The sequence below is a fragment of the Typha angustifolia genome, chromosome 13, assembly GCF_048772165.1.
Source record: "Typha angustifolia cultivar Huaian chromosome 13, ASM4877216v1, whole genome shotgun sequence".
NCBI lineage: Eukaryota > Viridiplantae > Streptophyta > Magnoliopsida > Poales > Typhaceae > Typha > Typha angustifolia.
The window spans coordinates 14,993,290-15,018,199 of NC_133251.1; the positions used below are offsets into that span (position 1 = coordinate 14,993,290).

The 24,910-nt window shown below is 37.7% G+C and overlaps 4 protein-coding genes across 5 annotated transcripts; 2 read left to right on the forward strand and 2 right to left on the reverse strand.

Annotated features, from left to right (window-relative positions):
* The first annotated feature begins 673 nt into the window (after positions 1 to 673).
* Positions 674 to 4,031, forward strand: LOC140774476 (protein NRT1/ PTR FAMILY 2.13-like). Its single transcript, XM_073117485.1, has 4 exons — positions 674 to 890; positions 1,789 to 2,006; positions 2,302 to 2,867; positions 3,086 to 4,031. The coding sequence occupies exons 1-4, from the start codon at positions 728 to 730 to the stop codon at positions 3,933 to 3,935; spliced, it is 1,797 nt and encodes a 598-aa protein (XP_072973586.1). The 5' UTR covers positions 674 to 727; the 3' UTR covers positions 3,936 to 4,031.
* A 411-nt stretch (positions 4,032 to 4,442) lies between these two features.
* On the forward strand, positions 4,443 to 9,400 carry LOC140773843 (biotin carboxyl carrier protein of acetyl-CoA carboxylase 1, chloroplastic-like). The gene is made up of 7 exons (XM_073116613.1): positions 4,443 to 4,703; positions 4,999 to 5,052; positions 5,146 to 5,309; positions 5,404 to 5,734; positions 5,860 to 5,931; positions 8,973 to 9,038; positions 9,129 to 9,400. Exons 1-7 carry the CDS (start codon positions 4,554 to 4,556, stop codon positions 9,150 to 9,152), a joined length of 861 nt encoding a protein of 286 aa, XP_072972714.1. The 5' UTR covers positions 4,443 to 4,553; the 3' UTR covers positions 9,153 to 9,400.
* Positions 9,401 to 11,147: 1,747 nt separating this feature from the next.
* Positions 11,148 to 13,341, reverse strand: LOC140773887 (uncharacterized). 2 transcript variants are annotated; one of them, XR_012106537.1, is made up of 3 exons: positions 12,785 to 13,341; positions 12,497 to 12,699; positions 11,148 to 12,064 (listed from the first exon to the last, which is right to left on the reverse strand). XR_012106537.1 is itself a non-coding variant. In XM_073116665.1 (2 exons), the coding sequence occupies exons 1-2, from the start codon at positions 13,217 to 13,219 to the stop codon at positions 12,667 to 12,669; spliced, it is 468 nt and encodes a 155-aa protein (XP_072972766.1). In that variant the 5' UTR covers positions 13,220 to 13,341; the 3' UTR covers positions 11,148 to 12,666. The 2 variants fall into 2 exon arrangements, 1 of the variants encoding a protein (XP_072972766.1); XM_073116665.1 differs by having other exon boundaries at positions 11,148 to 12,699.
* A 2,697-nt stretch (positions 13,342 to 16,038) lies between these two features.
* LOC140775062 (protein HEAT INTOLERANT 4-like) lies at positions 16,039 to 24,740 on the reverse strand. Its single transcript, XM_073118305.1, has 14 exons — positions 24,162 to 24,740; positions 23,858 to 23,896; positions 23,625 to 23,678; positions 23,479 to 23,542; positions 23,201 to 23,259; positions 21,706 to 21,830; positions 21,522 to 21,581; positions 20,680 to 20,738; positions 18,982 to 19,055; positions 17,457 to 17,495; positions 17,251 to 17,313; positions 17,028 to 17,075; positions 16,812 to 16,940; positions 16,039 to 16,565 (listed from the first exon to the last, which is right to left on the reverse strand). The coding sequence occupies exons 1-14, from the start codon at positions 24,348 to 24,350 to the stop codon at positions 16,518 to 16,520; spliced, it is 1,050 nt and encodes a 349-aa protein (XP_072974406.1). The 5' UTR covers positions 24,351 to 24,740; the 3' UTR covers positions 16,039 to 16,517.
* Between the last annotated feature and the right edge of the window lie 170 nt (positions 24,741 to 24,910).

A 24,910-nucleotide genomic window follows, 5' to 3' on the forward strand; every position in this document is an offset into this window, starting at 1 on the left:
ACCAGGCAATGAGAACGCTGCTGATAAAATCTCCACGCTACCAAACACAATGGATGGATGGCGGCTGCGAACTTCCCCATGCCTGCCTTTGGCAAGTAGCACAGTAACATTGGCTCATTTGCTTTGATCAGTCACCCTCATCAAAATGGCATCTCATACTGTTAGTCTGTAAGCATGTACAGTTCTTCTCTGATGAAGTCTGTCCTTGTAAAATATGAAATATTCTGAAAGAAATAACGTATGGTTATGGTGCAAGACGTTTTGATCTTTTATCTTTTCATTGTAGGATTATGTAGGAATGATATTGAAACCGTATTTTCTAATAATCGTTCGATATGTTTTGTTTTTAGTTGATTCCAGTGTTGCTGGAAGATAGTTATTTAGTTACAATGGAACTATCAGAAGGTACATATTTTTAGATAGTTGGAAATATCACTAGTATGCTGCACGACAACCACTATCGAGACATATATAATTTTACCAAAGAAAATTTTGAGTGTCAGTATAAAATAGAAATTAAATTGTGGAGAACTCAGTTAGATTTCACTCCAAAGTTTTCCTACCCACTTTTGTCTACTTATTACTGAAGGAACCTTTTAAACGAGGAGAGAGAGAAGTGAGGCACATCATGCTACAGAGAATAGCCTTATAAGCCCATGGAATTGGCTACAAATAGCAGAGACAGTGAGATTCTTCACTAAGAGAGCACATAACAGTGGGAGAGAGTATGGAAGTGAAGAACTCTTTGCTGGCTCATTTTATCCACCACTTGAAGTGTGTAAAATTCCTGAAGCCATCACCAGACCCAAAGCTCATGGATAAAGAGGGCAACAGCAAAGAAGAGATCAAAAGGAAGCCAAGAGGATGGAAATGCATGCCTTACATCATAGGTCTCTCTCTCTCTCTTACTCTCTCTCTCTCACACACACACACATAATTATGTGTTGTTTATATGATCAATTGCCAAAATTATAGTTTATATTTTATTTATTTTGTGATTCATACTTCGTGTTAAATAAGAATTATAAAAAAAAATAAAGATCAGATAATAAAATCATTAAAAATGAGATATGAATTATAAAATAGGTAAATATAAGATGAGATTTGTAAAATAACATGTTAAATAAAACATCAGTCATCTATCAAATATATACTTTATCTACTTAAAATTTATATTTAATTTCACCTCTATTAAAATGAAAAGTATTATTTTACTCCTCATTCTTGGGTGCCGCAAGCTAAAATATTGAACAGAAATGTCAAGTTATTCTACATCACAAGGGACACCTTTCACATTATTTAAATTAGATCATGGCAGCATTGGAATAAGTTGGATATATATATTACATAAGTTGATTGTAGTTGTAGTGTTTAGGTTGGATCGGTGCGTTGTAGGTTGGGTGGTTGAGACTTTAATGTTGTTTAGCACTTTAGCCTCCTTTTTGCTGTTTTCTAGATGTAGTTGCTGAACTCTGCAAGTCTTTAATAAGAAACTAAGTTTCTAATGAAGCAAGGTGGTAGACTGAAAGCCTTTCTTTCAAAATAAAAATAAAAATAAATACATAAGTTGATTGCAACTATATAGATGGTTATTGTTACCAAGCAAAAGCTAAGGGAAAAGGTTTAATTCCATCTCTAGTATCATAGTTGTAAGTTGGATGTTGTATTAATGAGCTAGTGCCCCTATTCAAGATTGGCCAAGCAAGACAGCAAATTCTGCAACCAATGCTCAGATACTGAAAGGAAAAAGATTTACTGATGTACTTCAAATTTTGATTATATATTCAGGGAACGAGACTTGTGAGAAGGTAGCTACATTCGGGTTGACTGCAAATTTGACTGTTTATCTAGTTGATCATTTCAACATAGGGCAGGTTGAGGCAACGAGTATAACCAACATCTTCTTCGCAACCACCAACTTCGCGCCATTGCTAGGAGCCTTCATTTCAGATGCTTACTGGGGTCGATTTAAGACCTTGGCATATGGCTGCTTTGCAAGCCTCATGGTATGAGCCTGCTAAGCCTGATCACTGTAGTCCATTTCATTTCAGCAAAGAACTCATCACTGAAAGAATAGAATTATAACTCTGGTCTTTGAGTATACTTTCTTTACAATGCGTAAACTTCTAATTGAGTAGAAATCAACTAATTAATTCTGCAAGACACATAAAATTGGATGCTTTGATGATGTGAAAACTACAGTTTTTCAATTGATAAGCAAGAACAGGAAGGAAATCATTACGCTGGCTGACATATAATTCATCATTTGATAAACGTACTCTTGACTCTGGTTATATTCAGGGAATGGTTGCTATGACTCTATCTGCATCAGCTCCACACCTCCAGCCACCAAAATGCAGAGAAAGTCTCTGCATTGGTCCATCAAAGCTGCAGCTAGGTGTCCTGTATCTCTCCTTGGGTCTGTTAGCCACCGGTGCAGGCGGCGTGAGGCCATGCAGCTTGCCATTCGGAGTAGATCAGTTCGATGGCAGCACCGAGCAAGGCCAAAGAGACCTCGAAAGCTACTTTAACTGGTACTATGGCACCACAACAGCTGCAGCAATGCTCGCCTTGACGGTCGTTGTCTATGTTCAGGACAGCGTTAGTTGGCCCCTGGGTTTTGGCATCCCCACTGGCTTCATGCTCATTTCTATCATCTTTTTCTTCCTTGGTACTAGGTTGTATATTTATGTTCAACCAGAGGGGAGCGTCTTCTCTGGTGTTATTCGAGTTTTTGTCGCGTCGTTTAGGAAGCGAAGACTCAAGCTTCCATATCCTGATGTTGTAGAGCAGCAAGAGGCATTACTCTACAACCCCTTTACTACAAGTCATCATGCCGTAAAGCTTCCACTCAGCTTACAATTCGGGTAATATTTAAGGATAACTTTTTCTGTTTTACTCTCAAATTCATGCAATCTTTAGTCCATTTCTCTAATCTTGCTAGTTCAAATTTGCATCAGATAACTAGGTAAGTGATCTATAAACTGTGATCAAATTGCATGAAAATAATGTGCAGTTATTGTAGCAATGAAAATAATGTCTTCATGACTGGAACATTATATTTCTGTTATCCTCTCATCGCCAGGTTTCTGAACAAAGCTGCTATTGTTACCAATGGCGACCTAAATCCCGACGATTCTCCTACGAACCGATGGAGACTTTGCAGTGTTCAGCAGATCGAAGAAGTCAAATGTTTGATAAGAATTGCGCCCATATGGTTCTCTGGGATCATCTGCTTCATGGCCATGGCTCAACAATTCACATTCACCATCTTGCAATCCTTGAAAATGGACCGCCACCTCGGCCCACACTTCCAAATCCCCCCAGGCTCTCTTTTAATCATCTCCCTCCTTGCCCTGACCTTGTTCATGCCTTTCTATGATCAGATCTTTGTCCCTATGGCTAGAAGAATCACAAGAGTTGCAAGTGGCATCACTCTTTTACAAAGACAAGGTGTTGGCTTGGCGATCTCTTCCATGTCTATGGTAGTTGCAGGAGCAGTGGAACACAAAAGAAGAGTCTCAGCCTTATCTCATGGTGGCATATCACCTATGTCATTCTTGTGGCTTGCACCACAGCTCATCTTAATGGGCATTGCCGAGGCCTTCAGTGCAGTTGGGCAGATTGAGTTTTACAACAGGCAGTTCCCTGAGCAAATGCAAACCTTGGGGAGCTCGCTCTTCTTCTGTAGCCTTGCAGGTGCAAACTATTTGAGCAGTTTGCTGGCAAGTATCATCAAGAAGAGAACAAGATGGTTAGATGACAACATCAACTTTGGCAGAGTAGACTACTTCTACTATGTCATAGCAGTCATGGGGGTGGTGAACCTACTCTATTTTCTATTATGTTCTCATTACTACCGTTATAAAGGCATGAGATCTGTGGAAGAAGAGGATACAAAAGAAAAGACTAATGATGCCCACTTAGAGATTTGATAATGATTAGGAATATCCGAGTCTGAGTTGCACCAGAGTATACATTGTAAATATTCATTAATAATGTATACTACTAAATACATTTGGATATTCCACTCATATTACTAGTGAATTTTAATATACTTATTAGAGATAAAGTTGGTTGTTATTGGATAATCACTTAGATAACAAATATATATATATAGATTTAATATATTTATTATTTTAAATGCACATGAGATTTTTTTTTATAATTTTATCTCTAATAAAAATCATTTTCGTTCAACTTCTAGTTTAGTTTAAAACGTTTGAAGAAAGAGAGTAGTAATTGGACTTTAACCTTAATTAAAAGAAGATAATTTGATATAAATAAAATTATAGGAGTAAAGTAAATTTTAATCCCCCCAACCCAAAATAAAATTAAAAAAATAAGGCGAGATTGGGTTCAGATTAACCGTATCCAACTTGAACACAAGCTGGTGAACCAAAGTTCGGTGACTTGGATCTCATCGACCTGAACTGTCCTCAAGTTTGTCGTTCGTCTCCGTCGTTGTAAACAACAGCAACTGGAACGCCCTCAAAAAGACCCTCTCGATTAATCCAAAGTCTCATATTTTTTTGCTTCTCCGGAGGTGTTCCATGGCGTCCACTTCATCTCTTCCGACCGCCTCCGCTGCCGTCGCCAAGCTCTTGCCGTCCTCCTCCTACTCGAGCTCTCAAACCCGGCGGGTTGCGGTCTCGTTTCCTCGCTCTTCAAAGCTCAAGAAACCGCTCATTATCCCCTCCAAGGTTTTTCCTCTTCTTCTTCGCTTCATAGACATTGCAGATCTGCGGATTTTTTTTTCTTCTCTAGCTTTGTGCTAATCTTTTAATGCCCAGGAAACCAGCTTTTCTGATATTTTAGCTTCTATTAGTCGAACGTTTAAATGCTAAGAATCGTATGTTTTGCTACTATTTGATCTCAGTGGGTAAAGATTTGGTTTCAAAGAAGACCCACTTTTTATTTTGACCGGATTGAAGCTTAAGGTGGGAATTTTGCTACCTTATACTTGAATGATAGAAGAGTTCGATTATTCTTGTTTAGGGATTGGGTATTTTACGGGAACCATCAGTCGTTGCGAAGGCCCAATTGAATGAGGTAAGAGTGGTTATAGCTGAAAGATTCCAGCTTGTGTTGCGTTCGATATTTGTGATTCTCGCACTCGGACCTATCCTCTTCATTGTTTCAAAGGTTGTGGGTGGATCTTCCAATGATTCCGCACCTTCGGAGTCCAAGGTGGAGGTGCCAACCTCCGGGGAGAATGATGTAGAGTCAGGGAAGCAGCATTCTTCATCAGCTCCATTGTCAGATGAGGCGATATCAGAGTTTATGACTCAAGTTGCAAGCCTTGTAAAGTGAGGGAGAAGCAAAATTATTCTTAAATTGCATTGCTTGAGCTGTTTCTTTGCCTGATAAAGATGATCATTTTATAATTGTATTATGCTGCAGGCTTGTCGATTCTAGAGATATCGTTGAATTGCAGCTGAAGCAACTTGACTGCGAACTTATTATTCGAAAAAAAGAGGCTCTCCCACAACTTCCAGCACCTGCTCCAGTTGTCATGATGCAGTCACCCTCAATGCCTGCTGCTATACCATCACCAGTCTCGCTGCCACCACCGGCTTCTTCAGTTCCATCACCTGCTAGTGCCTCGTCGGCACCAGCTGTTGCTGCTGCATCAGCCCCTAAGGCACTTAAGTCCTCACATCCTCCTCTTAAAAGCCCCATGTCTGGAACGTTTTACAGAAGCCCTGGTCCAGGGCTAGCACCATTTGTGAAGGTAGATGAAAATTTTGAATTTATATTAGTGATTGATTTTCAATAAAAGAAAAAGGAAACATGTTACTTGTCTTTTTAGTATTTAAATATTTTTCATTAACATTTCTACCATTTTTCTTTGTATAGCTTGGTGATAAAGTGAACAAAGGACAAGTCCTCTGCATTATCGAAGCAATGAAGCTAATGAATGAAATTGAGGTCAGTTGAGCTCAACATTATTCTATTGCAAGTAGCAGTGATCAAATGTGGTTAAATGGTAGAAATTTGAAATTCCCGTTACAAAATTCTTATGAAAGGAGAAGCCTACTTTCTGTTTATGATTATGATGTAATTTTTCCTTATTTCTTAGCCAATCTATTTCAATCAATCGAAAAGATAAAAAAAGGGAAAGCGTATGGAAAATATAAGATGATGTTGAAACTGAGATATGATATTCTGGAAAGTTGAAACTTTGACTCCATCTTGGATGGTCATTGAAATTATGTTGTAAACATTTGTACCTATATTTGGAAATTCTGATTGTTGTTATGGTGTGGTGTTCTAATGCTAGATACCAATTATTTGCACTTAGTAGGTGATGTTTCATTTTTCCTAATTATAAGAAAGGTTGATTACATCTTGACCCCCTCAATCATTGGTCATATTCATTTTCACTCCCTCATTTTGTTTTCCCTACAACTTGAGCCCTTCAATTATTCAAATCATCAAACCCCCTTACTAGTGTTGACAGAAATTACGAAAGGACTATTTTACCCCCAAAAGTTCATATTTTTCTTGGATTATCTATTGAAGTAGAACATCTTTCATCCACCGTAAAAACACCCACTCTCATGGCAAATCATTCACTACCATCAAGATCATGAACGTCTAGAGAATGATGCGGCAGTGATGGTGGGGAGAATTTATGTTTAGGGCTAGATTTTGGAAGAAGGAGGTGGAGGGCAAGGGGCTGAAGATGAAGGGGAGTGAGGATTTAAGGTTCATGGCATGAAGGAGAGGCCCTTAGATATTAGTGGTGGTGATAAATAGTGTGTTGCTGAGATTTATACTTAGGATTAGGATTTGGGCAAAATAGAAGGACAAGAGGTTGAAGGAAGAGGGTATTTCGTTACATAAAAGTCACGTGCCAAGCATATGACAATTTTACGTTAAAAACCCTAATAGGAGACTAACATAACGGTTTATTATTTTATTTGGCAATTTTAAATAGTTGAGGGAGTCAGGTTGTAGCAAGAAAAAGACGAGGGGTGAAAATGAAAACCACTTATAGTTGAGGTGGTCAAAGTGTAATTAACCCACTGGAGGTTTTCTATGAATCCATGAATTTAGTAGGCTATCTTGGCCCTTCATGAAGGCAAATGATAAATCTTCCCTTATGGAACATCATATCATTTATGTAAGTCCATGTCCATTCCGTACAAGAAGTTCACCAACTTGAGGTGTAAATTTGTGCTAAGTAAAATACATTTGATTGGCGGTCTGAAGATCTGACTGCTCAATCCCAAATTAACAAATCGACTCCACTGAGCTCCTTCAAGTTGGTGCATGGAAATGTCACTTGGCCATGCCATTCAAATGGAAGTGTTGTGTCCCATAATTTTTTGTTTGCTACTTCTGTATTTTGAACTTTACATTGATCGGCTTGGTCAGTTTTGAGGTTGACAATGTTCATAATCTTCAGATGGGTTATTGGTTTTAAACATCAATCTAATCAGTTGATTAGCAACAGAATCTGTGAAATTCTTAGGGCAACATCTTTGATTATGTTTACTACACCTTTATTTTGTTCATTTTCATGTCTTGGATCTTTGGTTACAGTCATTGTCCTCAAATCCAGTCTGTTACCTGTTGCGCATGCATTTGTATATTGTGCTAACATGTATTTGAGCTCTAATATTATTATAATCCTCACGATAGTTTCTTATTGTAGTCAATAGCATATGTAAAGTGATTTCGTCCCAGGACTGCCTTCATTAGGTTTAGTTCTTACAAGTAAGGAGGAGAAAAGTGGAAAATGAGAGAAAAAAAAGGATTGGAAGAGGAACTCCAAATTCTTACATGGATTAGACTCTGATGAACCAGGATGGAGAAGTCATAATAATTCTATGGAATATCAATCAAAAGTGATATCTTTATAAGCATTAAATTCTCCAGTAAGGTATCATCTAGAGCTGCTTGTGATACTCCATCGAAATTTGGTTGAATTGAAGTGTCAAAGGTGTTTAAGGGCCCAAGTTATGCAATTGCAAAGTTAGGCTCAAAAGATACTATAGTAATTAGGCAAGATTTGAGCTTATCAATTTGTTAGATGGATGATAATAAGGGATAGTCTCTCTTGATCTTATCCTTAGCCTCTTCCTAGACATTTATGAATCTTAGTAGCTAAATTTTCTTTTATCTATATAAGGGCTTGAACATTTATTGTAAAAGAGATCTACAGTTTGGTGAATGAAATAGAAGTGAGAATTTTACAAAGAATACTTGTTTTCTGTACGTTATTGAAGTCTCTTTACTTTTCTTGTTTCTACACTATCTTTATTTTGAGGCTTACTTTATCTTGCGAAAAAGGTTGAGTACCTGTAGGCTAACAAACTGATAAAAAATGTAAAGTCCGTGAGATGCTGCTCTTGAGACATTATTTAAAATAGAGGACGGCTTAAGCAACTTATGATGGATTTTAGAAGATGCTGCATGTTTATGAAAAAGCATCACTATAACTTAATTGGAAAGTTGTAGAGTAGAATATCAAGGCAACAAGAAAAGAAAATTCATACATTCATATATAATATGGTATATAGTGAACTACTCCCAAATTTCCTTTTATGCTTGTAAGTGAATCCTGACAAGTTTCTTTTTGCATACCAATTAAATAACTGGAGAAATAATTTTATTTTTTCACATTGTCTAAAACTAGCCCTGAGTATGATTATTACAGCCACGTCTATATGGGCACTTCTGTGAATAAATTAATGACTGCAACCTTACATACTTCAGGGAAATAGTTATACATTTTGACTCTAGTGCACATATGTTTATTATTGCTTATAACACTATCTATACCTAAAGATGCATCATAATAGTGTAAGGAAATGAATGAAGTGTTCACAACCACATGACTGAAAATGGCAAACCAAGTGGTTTTATCTTTCACGTATGACTTTTCCCCTAGACGTGGTTGGCTGTTTTGATTCAATGAGTTCACTGTATACAGTAGGACATTAATCCCAAATCTCATGCAGGCTGACCAAGCGGGAACAGTCGTTGAGATACTTGTTGATGATGGCAAGCCTGTCGGCGTAGAACAGGTCTCTCTCTCTCTCTCTCTCTCTCTCTCTCTCTCTCTCTACTATATATCTATATACTGATCCATCTATTTTTGTTTGACACTTTTGCAGCCAATGTTTGTGATTGAGCCTTGAAGCATCAACCAAGCTTTTGATGTTATTCTCTCAAAATATCTGTGGTAGCATTTATTTATTTGGTAGTGGTAGCTAACTTTGGTTGATATTAAAAGATAATTGTTAGGATGAACTTATTCTGATGTATCTTTCTGAATGACGAATTTTCCTATTGAGTGGTATAGTATTCCTTATATTTGTACTGCGTTTGGACGCCCCAGAATTCATCATTGAGTTTGAACCTGTGCTGCTGCTCAGCTAGGTCTCTATCTTGTACTGAGACTCTCGAGAGTGTTGCCGCTTTTCCTCTCCCCCCACTTCTTGCATTTGCCCTTTTCTCCTTAACTTTTTTAGGGGTTACATTTTGGAATATTTTCCCTGCATAGTATGTGCTATTTCCTCTGTTGGGCAATGTGCATTATGAATTTGGTGTGATTAGATACATATTTTTAGGCTGCCCCTTACTTCAAATAGACTTGTTCTTAAGAACGTCTTAAAATAGATATTTTAAGTACTAAGAGATATGTATCTTTCCATTGAAAGGTGCCTTCTAAAGCAGGTAACTTCCATTACGCTGGTCCACAAATTTACTTGATTATTATCTTTATAAAATATCCCCATGTTCTTAGATAGAAAGAAAGGAGGACAGTAATCAGTTTTAACCAATGAGTACCAGCAACTTTACCCGTCTCTTATTCTCGTAATGGACCATAGCACTCATGGCTAGCGAAGGACCCGCCTAATTATCAAATTGTCTTACTAATATCCCATAAATAAATCCACTACCAAACTCTTAATAAAAAGGCATCATAACTACGTCATTTGTCATTAAATATATCCAGAATTTCTACATCTCAACTAAGAGGAACTTCATATATATATGATAATCTGGCACTATTATATTGATGCCATAAACTGAGGAATTATTCATTTTAACAAGGTCATTAATGTTAGTTAAAAAAAGAAGGAACGTTTTCATATTTGTCTAGCCAACTATAAATTCCAGTATTCCACCCCTTGCTTGGTAAAATAATCCTTACAATCTGATCCTAAAAGAGTATCTGCTGCCTTACAAAGCCATGATATCTGCAGGTCGAGCACTAGAGCAGCAAAAAATCTGTGCAAAGCTGCTTCTGTCTTTCATTTCACTTGTAGGTCATTTAACAATCTATCCTGTCGTTTTATGGTCGGTGTTAGTATTTAACTCTGATTAAAGCCAGATAGCTATTCACTACTCAATTAAAACATCCAATAGGGCATTGAGTTGGGCAAAGCAACTAGGGCAGATGTATAACTGGCATTATTTTTGTGTCCGCCATTGTAGGAAGGAAGGAAAGAAAGAGAAAGAAGGGACAAACGTATTAAACATGTAATAAAACCAACAAAACCAAAGAGGATAGTACTGGTACATATAAGGATAAGTGTTAGAAAATACAAGAGCCCTGTTCAAAGGATCACAACAGCCAAACCAATTGGTACTGATCAACAATCTCGCCTGTCCTCATCCATAGACATGTCCTACTACAATGCACCAAGCAAATAGTTCTCTGTTTCCCTCTAGGACAATTTTGAGGTGCACTATTTCTAAGGACATGCAATCTTTACCTGCATTAAGAGTAAGTACAGTGGTCTTTCACCAAATGAACTGAATTAATCTAGATACTTAATATTAAGCCTTGTCGGAAGGGCCTGCGAGATACCATTGATTAGCAGGTTAGTAGCCAGAATGGTTCACATTTCAGAAGACACAGATGGGCTCTCAGAGGACTATCCCTGCACATCTAGCAGGGTCTCTTTGATCTATTTTTTTCCCTTCACATAGTGATAATTCTCCATGTTTCAGGAACCGAGGTCACTAGATGCGAATGGATCAAAGATGCAACACAGTGAAACTGCTGATATTGCTATCAGCTGCTTCTTTACAGTGACAAGAAGTGGAACATAATACTGACATCAGGTGACAGCGTTAATGTAACTCAGACATAACACATCCAACAACTTACAGCTAAGACGAGATAAAAGAAAAAAAGATGCCCTTGTTTGTTATTCATAATTAGTTGCCCTACATTAGATAACACTAGTACATTATGAACCTACTATCATCTTCAACTCTTCAAGCCTTTGATATTACAAAATTGTCTACTATCATCATTTGAAAGAAATGGTACATCATTTAGTCATAAATCACAGATTACTAACGACAAGATCTTAGGGAAAAAAATAATGAAAACAATGGTGGACCTGACTCTCGAGTATTTCAGTCCACTACATTTTTTGGGATCAGCAATACTGTAATGGTCCTCACATCTATATTTCGACATTGTCTTATCAAGTTGCTTGTAATGGGACCAGCTTCTAAAATTATGTTTTTTTCTTGCTTTGCTTGAAAACAGTAACAGACAGTGCCTAACTAGGGATTTACTCTTTGAGCCAACTGAAGACCAATGTAACTGCAAAATAATTCCAGAAATGCAACTGCCTAACGTCCCCATCATTCTGCTACTCAAAATTATTCCAGAAGATAAGTTCTTTTAATGGTTCTTCCATAGGCAGAGATCCCAGTTGATCAGTTAGTTTCTTGATGATCTATGAAATAAGGCCATTCAAATAATTGTTACCTGGTTCACAGATATAGATCCAAGCTTATGGAGACAGTTCTGACACCAAAACAAGTGCAGCATCCAATGCCTTTTGTCAATTTCCTAGAAGGTTCAGAGATTTCGTATCTGCTTCCTGTACCAATCACACTTTCTTTCGAACATTTTGAAAGATAGCCTGAATGCTGCAAATCATCTACATTACAAGAACATGCGTCTTGTCACATGGCAATAGTCATAGCCGAAACGCATCCCGCTGATCTCTGGCAAGACGATAACTTCACAGAGAAGTATAAATTATAAAGTAGTATCTGCTCACCATCCTATATCTGGAAACTGTATTACACACATCAGCAATCCTAGAAAAAAAGGATCCTCAAAGCAGTTCATTTCATCTATGTTAGAAATTAACAATGCAAAAAAGAGTCTACACCTCCAGCCTGCAGTTAATCACAAGAATGAAATCTTTACTCAATCAAAATATCAGCTTACTCAGTCAATTCGATTATATCTATGCAAACGAATCAATAAACTCATGCCTCTAACTCACTATGTCAATGAATCAAACTGAAAAAACAAAACAAAACAATACTATAGCTCCATTGGCAAAGAAGAAATATATACTACTTACTGCATTATGAGAACACAGCATAACACAGAGAGAGAGAGAAGAGACCCCCAGCTCCCCTCCTCTTTTTTTTTTTTTTTTATGGCTTTCCACCAGCCTCATTGACAATAAATAAGATCGATAACATGGCGAGCTTTTACCTCTAGTAGCATCCTCCCCGCTCCAATCCCTCACATTCGTTGCCTCGTATCGACATCGATCCGCAACTCGAAGATCTTCCGAGTTAGTTCGACGGCCAACACCAAAACCGTCTCACTACGACTGCAAGCAAACACATCACTTACCACTATCAATCTAGAATTTGACTAATTCACAGAACGGCTCGTTGAGCATCATCTCGGCTCTGCAAATTTGCAAACACCAAACGTGACAAACGATGGGAGTGAGATCTAAAAGATTAGAGAAGGGAATTGAGACGGATGAAAGACCAGAGAGGAGGAGGAATCGGGGTGGCAGACGGGAGGGGTCTCGAAGAGGGAGAGGGCGAATCGTTTGTAAACGACACCGACGTCGAAGTAGATGACGCCGGAGCTGGGGACGTCGACGCGGACGCCGATGACGGGGAACCAGAGGAAGAGTTCCTGGGCGGATACGCCGGAGAGGGAGGCGATCTGCCCGTACGATAGCTCGCCGGACACGGTGGCGTTGTAGTGGACCTCGCTCTCGAACTTAGCCGTGCAGGGGGACTCCAAGACCGCCTCGAATTTCCCATCCCCGTCGATGCGGAATTCCTTGACGCCCCGCGGAAGCAACCCTTTAGGTAGGCCGTGGGATTGGAGGACTTCGTAGGCGCTCGACGCCGACGCCGACGCCGGCAAAATGGAGGACAAAAAAGGTAACAAGGGGAGAAGAAGTAACAACATTTTGCTTTAGTATTTGGATTGAGTTATTGATTGGCGGAGGGGAGAGGAGAAGAAGAAGAGGAAGAAGAAGAAGACGAAGAATAAGGGGATTGGAGGGGGAGGGGGAGGGGGAGGACAGAGAAGAGAGTGTTGCCAGCGAGACCACAGAAGGGATCGGCGAGAACGGGCAATAATTGAAGGTGGGGAAGATTGGGACGAGCAGTTGGGACCCACGGCACTCTGTTTTTTTTGTTTTCTTTTTTATTTTTATTTTTAAAATTGAAAAAATGTATTTTTTTTATAAAAATATCTCATATCTCAATCGAAATGATAAGACTCGTATTTGTTAGGGGTCGTTGGGTAACGATATGTTCGACGCTGGGGTAAGAGAGAGAGAGAGAGGGGGATAGATTGGATAGGTAGATAGAACGAAAGATGATGGGGAATTGGTGGCAGTTGATTCAAAGGTGGAATTGATTGCACACGTGGGTTGTTGGGAGCAGAGAGGGAGGGAGAGAGAGGGAGAGAGAATCTATGACTACATTCGTGTTCGAATCTGTCCGGGATCGAGGTGATTGGGTTAGGGGTGGGGGTCGGGTTTGGTTGGGCTAATTCGGGTATCCAATTAGCCGGCTTAGGGTGGGGAGGAGGGGGGGCAGAAGATAGGTGGAAATTGGAATGGTAGCGAGACGAATGAAGGGAGGCATGGACAGGGAGCATGAGATGAACACATGCTTCCTTTTGCTCGCGTTGTAATGTGATGATTATTAGGGGAGAGGCTAGGGAACGGTGACTTCTTTTTTTCATATATAATTGCTTCATATTTAGTGTTCAAATATTTTTTATTCTTATCGTTGAAAAGCCACATGAGTTGGACAAAGAGTTAATACTGTCTAGATATAGAGACACTTATGACTCTATCAAGTTTTAGTTATTATACTAAGACGTTTAGTCTAGATTTTAAGACGTGTGCATAATCGAATAATTGTTCTGAACTAAATATTGTCAAATTGCTCCTCCAAACCCACCACACCTTTGAGTTATCAACCGAGTTAAACCATTGAGTTAAGTTATTCGACTGAGCCACAAAGTCATCAAAACACTAAATAAAATTCTTCACAATAATTATTTGAATTTAAAATCAATCCTAGGACCTCCTTGGTCGTAGTGAAAAGTACTTATCAACTCTACTATAATTGGTTAGTGTATTTGTGATCTAATACATAGTATTGAAAAAGGCATTTCTCTGCATAGGGCAAGGATTTGGTGCCGAGCAACACATTTTGATTACTTCAAATTTATCTTTGAATATGTGTGAATGTATCAATTTGCTATTAGAGCAGATTGATCAAAATAAATTGGGATCATCAGACAGATATAATCAATGCGATGAGATTGACCCAATCGAGTTGCACCTAGGAGATATGGAAGGTTTAAGATAATGAGTGTTACACTTAGGATTGTCAAAATAGCTTGGTAGCTCAAGAATCATCGGAGCTCGACTTTTGTAGAGCATGGCTCGAGCTCTAAATGAGCTGAGCTAGATTTTTTGGCTCAAAAGAATAATCAAGCCAAGCTTAAACTCTTCTTGCAAGAGATCGATTGAATTACTATAAATTTTAATATATATATTTCCAAAATCTCACGTGACCTATCACCTATCTCGCCCATATCTCTTCCAAAATTCATCAGCATTCTTCTTCCTCTCTCCCTCTCGAAACTTGTTACGTGGCGCTCAAAGTTGCTCGCGATTCTCTTTTGCTATAAATTGTGTAATATAAGTTATCAATTTTGGTCCATGTTTGCCACCTATATTTTGTAAAATATAATTCCTTTGACTTAGAGTTGTTCCTAGTTTGTTCTTAAAATAGTATATTATATCTATCTCTAATAAGGATATCAAAATCTGAATCCATTTGCAATGCTGTATATTTGTTGGTAGCATTAACATGTCATATAATCAAATGCAGGTCGTTTGGTAGAAGATCAGAATCTTTTTTTCTTTTCCTACATGGATTGCCCCCGTCAAGTTACCTTCATATGGTTTGCCGACGTCTTTTTCTGTTGTTGATTTTTAAAACTATGCCAACTGCGAAACCCCAATTTGGACGAAAGATTAGATGGTGACCACTTCGTTTCCTCGGCAACTCTTCTTGTTCGTCCCCCCCCCCCCCCCCCCCCCCCCCCATCTAATAACATTCATGGCCCTCGGCCATCGTCCTATTTGATTTAATAATAATAACAATAACAATATTAATATTAAAAGGGTCGAGCTACCTAACGCCTGAATTGAAGACATTAGACAACCAAAGCCAATGTCCTCACGTTGTTTATTATTATTATTTCTTCTGCAGACACGTAGTTTATTCAATCCAACAACTTTTGATGTACCAAACAACTGAAATAATAAAAAAAATTGAAGACCAAAAGGTAAGACAGAAGACAAGGATTAGTTAGTAAGGCTTATCTTTGGAATGTACTCCAGTGGGTTAGATTGGCATAGCTTTTTCTTTTTAAAACGAGATTGAGATTTCACTAACCCAACTTAGACAATGGAAAAGGAGTAAATGATCAATACCGTCTGTTTAACTCTCAGTGAACATGTAGTGCTATCATTCCAAGCTGATCCAAATAAGAAGCATCAAGGCAACGTCCTACGGAGCTTTTTCAAAAGGCTGCAGACCAGATGTAAGACGAGCGACTTCTGGAAGAATAATTAAATCAGAAAGTAATCCGGAGTACAAGAGGCAAACTTAATCTCCACTAAAGCAATGCGGATTAAATTTCGCAAGGATAAGAATAACACGAGATAGTTCGAGCTAGAATTCAAATGACTTAAACAAGCATAATAGCTGGATTAAATTTCTTGCAACCTAATAAAAAGTTATGCACATGCTACCGTAAGCATTTCAGCTTTACATCTTTGAAAGAAATGTAGCATTTGACTTCAGAGTCTACATTAGAAGTACAACAGCCGCTACAAATTGGAAATAAATAATTTCCTCCTCGTAGTAATTACAACCAACTCACTTACAAACAGCCAGAGGATAAAAGGCACAAAAGAATGTTACTAGGGCTACCCCAAGAGCTAGTGTAAACTCAAGACATATCTTTAATACCTGCAATGCTAAAAAACTACAGTAAAATAAAAAAATTTAAAAAGAAAAACAGCTAGTTTCATGATACTGCCGGAGAAGAGAGAAGCCACTCTTCTGGCAACCAGCTCAGATATCAAAATTTCACCTTCCACCATCTTCCTGCAGGAAAGCTCAAACTTGGCAGGGTTGTATAACAACAAGACAACTTAAGTCATCCCCGTCTACATTACAACATGAGCTTTCCCATAGTATCTGTTTATGTAAGGAACCTGCAGAAGGTAAAACAGCGTATAAGAATCCATCTAATCTGAACGAGATACACCAGAAAGCATTATTCAGGAGCGACATTGGCTTGTCCAATATATAGTAACGTTTCTTAGGTGGTCTGAAGCACTCAAAGTCATCTCAACAGATTTATATTCCTCATAATTGGGAAAAGTCAGACTCATTGTCTACTATAACAGAAAGAAATTGGTTGCAGCACAAGCTGACAACTAAAGCAAGAACTTGTGTACCTTTACTTGGCCTATATCAGGTGTATCCGGTGTTTGTACAGGGTAGAACTTGTAAAACCGCATGTTTTCAAATGCAGCTTTTGTTTGTGGGTCCATATCTTCAATAGCTTTTCTTTGGGCTTCTCTAGACTGCAGATACATCGAAACAGGAGTATTTAAAATATAGAGCGCCTTTTATCTTAGAACAGGAACATAAATGAAATCTAAAACCTGTACCTGCTTTTGTGCTTTCTTTCTCTCTCTAACCTGCTCCTTTACATAATCCTGAGAACAAAGACGTACGCCGCAGATAATTAAAATAAATAACAGCCTTCACCATCAATATGTGCAAAGACCATCTCTAGGGCATGGTCCATTGGAAGGTTTACAAGTTACAAGCATGCAATTAACATAAATAGCAAGTACTAGAGAAGCATGTCTCTTGATTTAGTTGGAGTACCTTGAATGCATCTTTCTGATCTTCTGGAAGTGCCTCCTCCTTAATAAGCTCCGTAGTAAATTCCTGCATGTTGTGGAAAGTAGATTTTTAGACTAACACAAGTAGACCAATGTTCAAAGTGCAAACAAGACAGTACAACATAATATAACTATAACAACGCAGGGTATTTATAATATATAGCTAGAAAATTGCAGGCATATAAATACCTCAAGATCATCCAAATCCCAGTCAAAGAGGCAGACAATCTGCATAAAATGCATGGCAGTGCATTAAAATTCTGAAATACTATGAGATTAAGTGAGAAATAGTTAACATTTTAGGTGCAAACCATGAATTGCGAAATTTTCAATAGCCATTCAGAGATCAAATGCTCAAAGAAGTGATAAAAAAATGAAAGGTATGCAACCTAACTTGGTATGAATGGCATCATGTTCCAAGCAGCATAAATGCATCAAATGGCGTATGATTTGCACAATAGTTTCTATAGAAGTTGTAAAGATGACAGTTTTTTTGTCCACTCTGGTGTGAAAGGAGCTTTACATGTGTTAAATGAAGTGGCAGAGATGTTAAGTCAATATATGTGCATCCACCCTTGCAACTATTATAGAGCAGGCATCTTTCCTACAATTTCTTTAGCTTTTACCACAAAATAGCAACTTCAACAGAAACCTTCAGCCAACCAGACCCAACTGATCAAAAGTGAATGCATTTGCTTCAAGGGGCAAATCAAGAATAGGCAACGGCAGATTGTCAAGTGGCTCAATCAGATCCTGCTTCAATTATGCGACCAGCGTCATGAAGCTACCATTAAAATAATAGATGGTTAATATCATCTCTTTATTGGGTGGACTTAAATGACAAATCTAGAGCCTTTGCTTCTCCATCTATTCCTTCCTCCTGCCTCTCATTTTCTTCTTCTTCTTCTTCTAATCCTCTCATTTCCTCATCATCGTCTTCCTCTTGTTAAAATCTTTCTCACCTCTTTTCACAACATTAGAATTCAAACTTCTCTGAATCTCAATTTTCTTTCTAATCCCTGCCATTCCCCTCCTCTTCTCATCATTTTGAGACATCTTCATTTTCATCCTCCTCCACCTGCCCAGCAGTATGCGTCCATGCACCAACCTGCCCCAAGGTGCCCCCTCTCTTTATACTGCTACTAATCTACTGAAATTGCCTAAATCCTTCTGGCTTCTCACTTTTCCAAAACTGTGCCAAAAGTAAACAATTGAACGTGATGATCCTTTATCCTCCTGATCTGAAAATCATAACTAAGTGATCCTTAATCCAAAAGAGCGAACAAGTTGGCTGACCCAGACCAAACCTACTAGCTCCTCTAGGAGCTTACATACACGGAGAAAACAGCAGCCACATCAGATTTTAATACAAAACCAATATATCTAAAACCACGTAGATCTACACGTCAACTGCTCCTTACTCCTGTTGTATAGAATTTGACCTGACCTCTGCTCAACCTACTTCCTCCTCTAAGAAGAGCAATATGCAAGCAGCAAGTAATTACTTTAACTCACCTAATTACAACATATTAAAAGAGACAACAGCTAAAACCTTGTAGATCCGACTTTCGCTCGATTTATATACTAAATGGCATTACAATAGATGAATTGCTAGAGACACAATGTACTGTTAGAAAAGGAAAGAAGTCATCTTCATAAAAGGTAAGAGTTGCTAGAAAACTAACACATCAATACTAAATAAGTATGAACTCACCGGAGGTTCTAAGGGATACATGATATTAACATCAGTGTCTTCATCATCATCATCAGCTTTCAGAGGCTGAAAATCTACCAAACATCATATGAAAGTTACTAATTAAGTATGAATTAATGCAATGAAGTCATAAAGATTATAACTGATTTTAAGTGATAAAGTGTTACTTCAAATGAATATCCAATAGAAAACTCAACACAAAATCAATGACACAATAAGGTCAGACTATAGACTTTTTGTACAAATCGTTGTTTTCACATTATGGGCAACATGAAAGAAGGCCCAACTTCAAGTTTAAACAGGTGGATCTACCAGTTGAAAACTCTGTTCGCTATAATTACAAATACTGTTAAAGAAGAATAGTATTATCAAACACATGAAACTCCAGAAAAAACAGAAGATGCACTATGAGGTAGAAAATTAGCTACTAAATCTGCACTTCCTATCAACATTCAACTAAATGAAAATTTGATCAGGAATATTCCAGCAATGAAATATTAAGCCAAACACAATAATTCTGAGCTCCTTTACTTGTGAGATGCTTGAAGCAAAGGAATAGGTAAATTTCGTTACTATGTTCACTACTTAGGCAAGGGATGTTAAGTCGACTTCGAAACTGGATTAATAGATCTAATGGGGCTGACTCAAAGTAGATGGATCACATATGAATTAAAATAATAGATTACCATAATCTCTGCACTTGTTCCATTGTATCACAAATCATATAATTCTTTAGAATGAAGTATTTTTAATCTCACATAAAAGTTCCTTTTTGCTACACAAGAAGGCAAATCAGTAATCTGAGAAAATTCAGATCAATTGCAGTAGAATAAAAGTTAACAAAGAATTACAGACCCTTTTTTTCATCAACTTCATATTAGGTCAGGCTAAACATGTTATGCCTCTTCACCTTTAACAGTCGACCTAGACTTAAGAAGCATTTCCTTGAAAATTAATAAGATTATGTTTCATATAAATCCATGGGTTACAGACTCAAGAATAAACTCACCACGTGAAGGCTTAACTAGAAATCCTATAGGAGTAAAAATTGAGATGTGTAAGGAGAGAAGTATACGATTCAAAAGAAAAAAAAAATATTTGGAGGATGACTGAGCTCTCAATAAGAATAAAACTTAGTGTCGTTTCAAATTTATATTTCAGCCAAGAAATCCTGAATATAAGAACTAGGAATTTTGCTGACGGCTGTCAAAAGGTCAATTAAGAATTAGTGAGAGACAGTGGAAGGGAATAGAAGTGCTAAACCAATTAGGTTTTACAAGTTAGTACTGGAAAAAATAAAATTGCAAACAACTGCCCACATTTTATCTGAAAACCTCCTCATTGGCAAATTAACTCTTCCTTTTTAGGTAGAATTGCAAAAGTACAATCTACTTTTTGACTAAAATGATTTTCTCTCCTTTTCCAGAAGGCCCAAACCCAAATAAGTAAACAAAATCAAGTTCTCAACCTAGATTAACATGACATAAACATATGCAGCACATATTTTCTGCATAAACTGATCACCTGATGATCAAACATTTAAAGTTCTAAAAAAAGAAGGGGAAAAAAGGAGGAAAGGGAACAACTAATTAAAAATGACTCGTCTGTGTCCAAAGCTTAATTCATAGGAGGCAGATCAAACAATCTGAATTGCATATTGATATCACTAGGGTTGCCACAGGAGAGATGTTAACTTACAAGGAAGACAATAATCGTATTGTTTGACACGTTCAATTTTCAGAAGCTTCAACGCAGACCTGCACAAGCATCCAATATATAACCTTGTACTATGATAAAAATGCTAACTTGTCACATAAGAAAAATAGAAGGGTCTTGTCATATCATAATTACAGGAAAAATGAATGAAAAAATTGGGAAGATGGATAGAGAAGCATGAGGCATCTCTATGGGCGGCAATGAAACCGAATAACTTTCTAAAGATGGTCCCAACATTTTGGCTCTAGATAAAAAAAAATATCATATAAGCCATGAGATTGTTATCTAAAATGACAAAAATATCCTGACATATCTCATAAGATAGCTTCCACTCTGATGTCAATTATTATTGTATTCAAATGACACATGATAACCTGCACGAAGTCATGAGAACAAACAAAGTGAAAATGTTCCCAACTTTTACGTCTGTTACATGAACTTTATAGGAATGCAATGGCTTTATGACCTTGAAACAGTAATATTCATTTGGTTTGGGAACATTAATAGTTGATATAGCCTTCCCCATATCCCAGTAAACATGAGGGACTTAAGTAGTAAGAACAAATATGTCAGCAATTGACCAGGTACTCTCAGTCCACTATAACAGCAGATATATTGTGCAAATGCACCTGAGAAGAAAAAGGAAGGATCATCTGTACCTAAAGAATTCATTCTAGTGGAGACTGGAGAGTACATCACATCATTAGAACATTATAGTACTTTGTAGTATGTATAAACTGGAAAATGACCAGATATTTGAAGAACTGACCTAAATAAAAATCACGGAAAAGGAAAATAAAAGAAAAGAAAAGGACAGAAATTACCTTCTTTGGGTGCAACCCAGTGTATAAATTTGAGTATGTAATCTGTCAACCTGACTTTGCCTATAACAAGAGGTGAGAAAATAATATTAGAGCATAACTTCTAGTAGAAAATATTAACAGTAACAACTGGTGGAAAGCTAGAGATTCAAATAAGACAAAGCATGAAAACTTAGAATACACATACCGGTCCGCTAGTGGAACATATGGCACCCATGTCATTTTCATTGCCTTCATCGGAATTATTTCTTCATTCTCCCTTTGAACAGATTTTATACCAATCTTATCAGATGGTGGAATAGGAGAGACCACCTGATCAACAGATACAATGCAAGAGTTCAACAAAGTGATTACCATTAAAAAATTAAAACCAGCTGATACAACTAAGAAGTTACAGCACAATACTTGAGTGAAAATTAAAAACATATAAAGACACACATAAATGAACATCCAAATAATTAAGAAGCAATATTAGGTAAGCTCAGAACTTCCAGTGATGAACAAATCTAGGATAAACTTAGATCAATGAAGTAATAAATAATATACCTTATGCAATATGATGAATCAAGAAACACCTACTGTAATGTAGAATGAAATTATAGTATTTGCAAGTGTACTCACAAAAAATTTGTATCCCACTGAAAAAAAACTTTGTTAAAGATGGTAATCACCAACAGCTACTTTCCTGCATCCTCTCATATTCATCTTCATTACATTCATAAGTGATACTTAGTTACTCAAGTGAGATTTTATTGACTGCGCAAAAGAAGGCAATCATCAAGGAAAATCTGAATTCCTATCTCCCCTCAGCTCCAAGCTGTCGGAACAGAGAGAGACTTGACTCAATATCAGCATAACAAATGGAGAGGACAGGGCAGAGAATGAAAACATCTTATTCTAGCATGCTACATTTCTTAATTCTATCATTCAAAATCAATGTCTTTTCCCCACTGCTCTTTCTCATACTGTTATGCACAACGAGTCTATAATGAAGACAGGACAAACGCATGAGAAGTTTGAAGAAACATGCTTCGGAATTATTTAGAGAAAAACGCACATATTTATCCAGAAAAAAGTCCGATATAAATCTCAAAATACATTCTCAGACAATGTGACATTTGCCCAATGTTCACAAAAACCAGTATCGTGTTGGTGCAAAAGACAAGCGCCTTTCCAAAGCACCTAATATACCAAAGAAGTAACGTCCAAAATAGTCTAAATAGATGGTTAATAAAGAAACTATTCTCACAATTTCTTATTTATTGGATGGGTTCTAATTCACTTTCCACTTTTCATCATGAATATTATTAGAAATAGTACCAACCAAATTAAAATGAAAACAAAAAATGGCATGCTAATGAAGTAAAATGCATATAAATGGTGTTTCCTACTGGAGTATCATAGTTCATTGTATAGGAGAATTAGGTTCATCATGAAGATTTTTCCACCTGATAATTGTATCTGCATATGCTAAGGATATGTTGTCTACGAAAATTGCAAGCATGTTTTGAGAAAAAAAATATGTTCACCTCCCCATTAATCAGTTATATAGATGATCAAACTTGACGTTGCACATTTGGCCAAGAACCTCAACAGAAATATAATATGCATCATGTTGTAAGCAATATAAATATATAGTCAATGTTCAGTTTAAATCGGAAACAATAACATTTGGTACTCACAGCGACCACAATAGGGATAAGTATGACTTTCTGTTCGCCATTTAACACTAATAGCTGAGCTACAAGGCAAGACAGAGAAAACAAAAAAGTTCAATTATTGTTACCTTATTGTCTCAATAATCATGCATATTTATTATCTTTACCAGCTAAATTTTGAAAAAGAAAAATAGTTTGTGACATCTACTAATATTATAATGTGTAGTTAACTACAATAAAGTGAACATGACATAACAAATATTAAATAAGAAAAGAATAGACAAACTATGTAAACAACTTACGCTCAGTGCTACCAAACATATAGACCTTCTTCCCATAAAGCTCTGCACCTTCCTCAAAAGCATTCTGCACATGGTATGTAAAGCTCACGCCACTACCATGAAATACCCTGAAAATTTTAACTAACGGTATGATCAACTAGCTCCACCTCTAGATTAGAGAAGTTCCAATTGATCTCCTGAAGCTTATCCATATTTTCCCACTGTAAGATACAAAAGGACACATGTTATAACAGCTAGAGATAAGTTATGAGATGAATAATAAAAAAAATAGTAGTGCCTAGTGAAACAAAAAGCAAGTCGCACCTTACATGCTTTTCTGAACGAATCAGGTAAAGAATTAAGAGTAACGTTTATACTATAAGAAAGTTAAAAAACAAACCTCAGTTCCAACAGGGAAAGCCGCTTGCCACAGATCCTCCTACGTACAGAAACCATCATTCTAAGTAAGAGATACATTCTTACGAGTAGACCAAAATAAGTAAAATCCAAAACACAAATGCCTAATCACAAGGAAGCGTGCCGGCTGAAAAACAAGTGATTTCTACACTGAATTGAAAATAATAATAACTTCAGAGATTTTATACAGAAATTCGATTCATAAACAGAGTAGAGAATCCGCAAAAACAAAACCGAAACACGTATCCATTTAGGGCAAATGGATAGAAGATGGCAGAAAACCTAACCAGATTTCTCTTCTCGGGGAAGAACTCGGGCTCCTGCTTGGGCTTAGGAGGGGCCTTGATGCGCTTCCCCTTGCTAGCCGCCTTGGTCGACTGCTTCAGGAGCTCCACTGGCGACTTACTGCTGCCCTCTTCGTCCTTCTTCGCGGCCCACCTCTTCTTTGCCGCCATCGACGCCTTACGCTTCCTCATATCTGAATCCGATCGCCGAAGCTAAGGTTAGTAGTAGGGTTAGGGTTCTGGGGGGAGGATGAGAGGTACGGAACGAAGGAAGAAGACGAGGATCTGTGCTTGAGGCGAACGCGGTCTCTCCAAAATTTGAAGAGGGGAAAGTCGGAGTAGGACAGGTGTAAGGCTCGGCTCGAAATTAATTTCGAGCCTAGTTTGATATTTAGGCTCGGCTCGGCTCAGCGCGAGCCCGAGTCCGAGCCTGATTGGAGGAGGAGGAGGAGGAGGAGGCGGCGGCGGAGGCGGTGTCTTGCAGAAGGAGGAGGAGGAGGCCGGATGAAGAGACCGAAGAGAGAAGGAGGATGAGAAGGCCGACGGAGGAGGAGGAGGAGGAGACGGCGAGAACGCCCCTACTAGCTGGTAAGTTGTCAGTTAGTAAAAAAGAGTTAATGGCTGTATTGACCAAAATACCCACTAGACTAAACCAGTTTGCTTTATGCACTGCTCATTTAATTTGACCCCAGTAAGAGTTAGAATCAGTGGGTTGGATTAATATTAACTTAGTTGTTCACGATCTCTTCTCT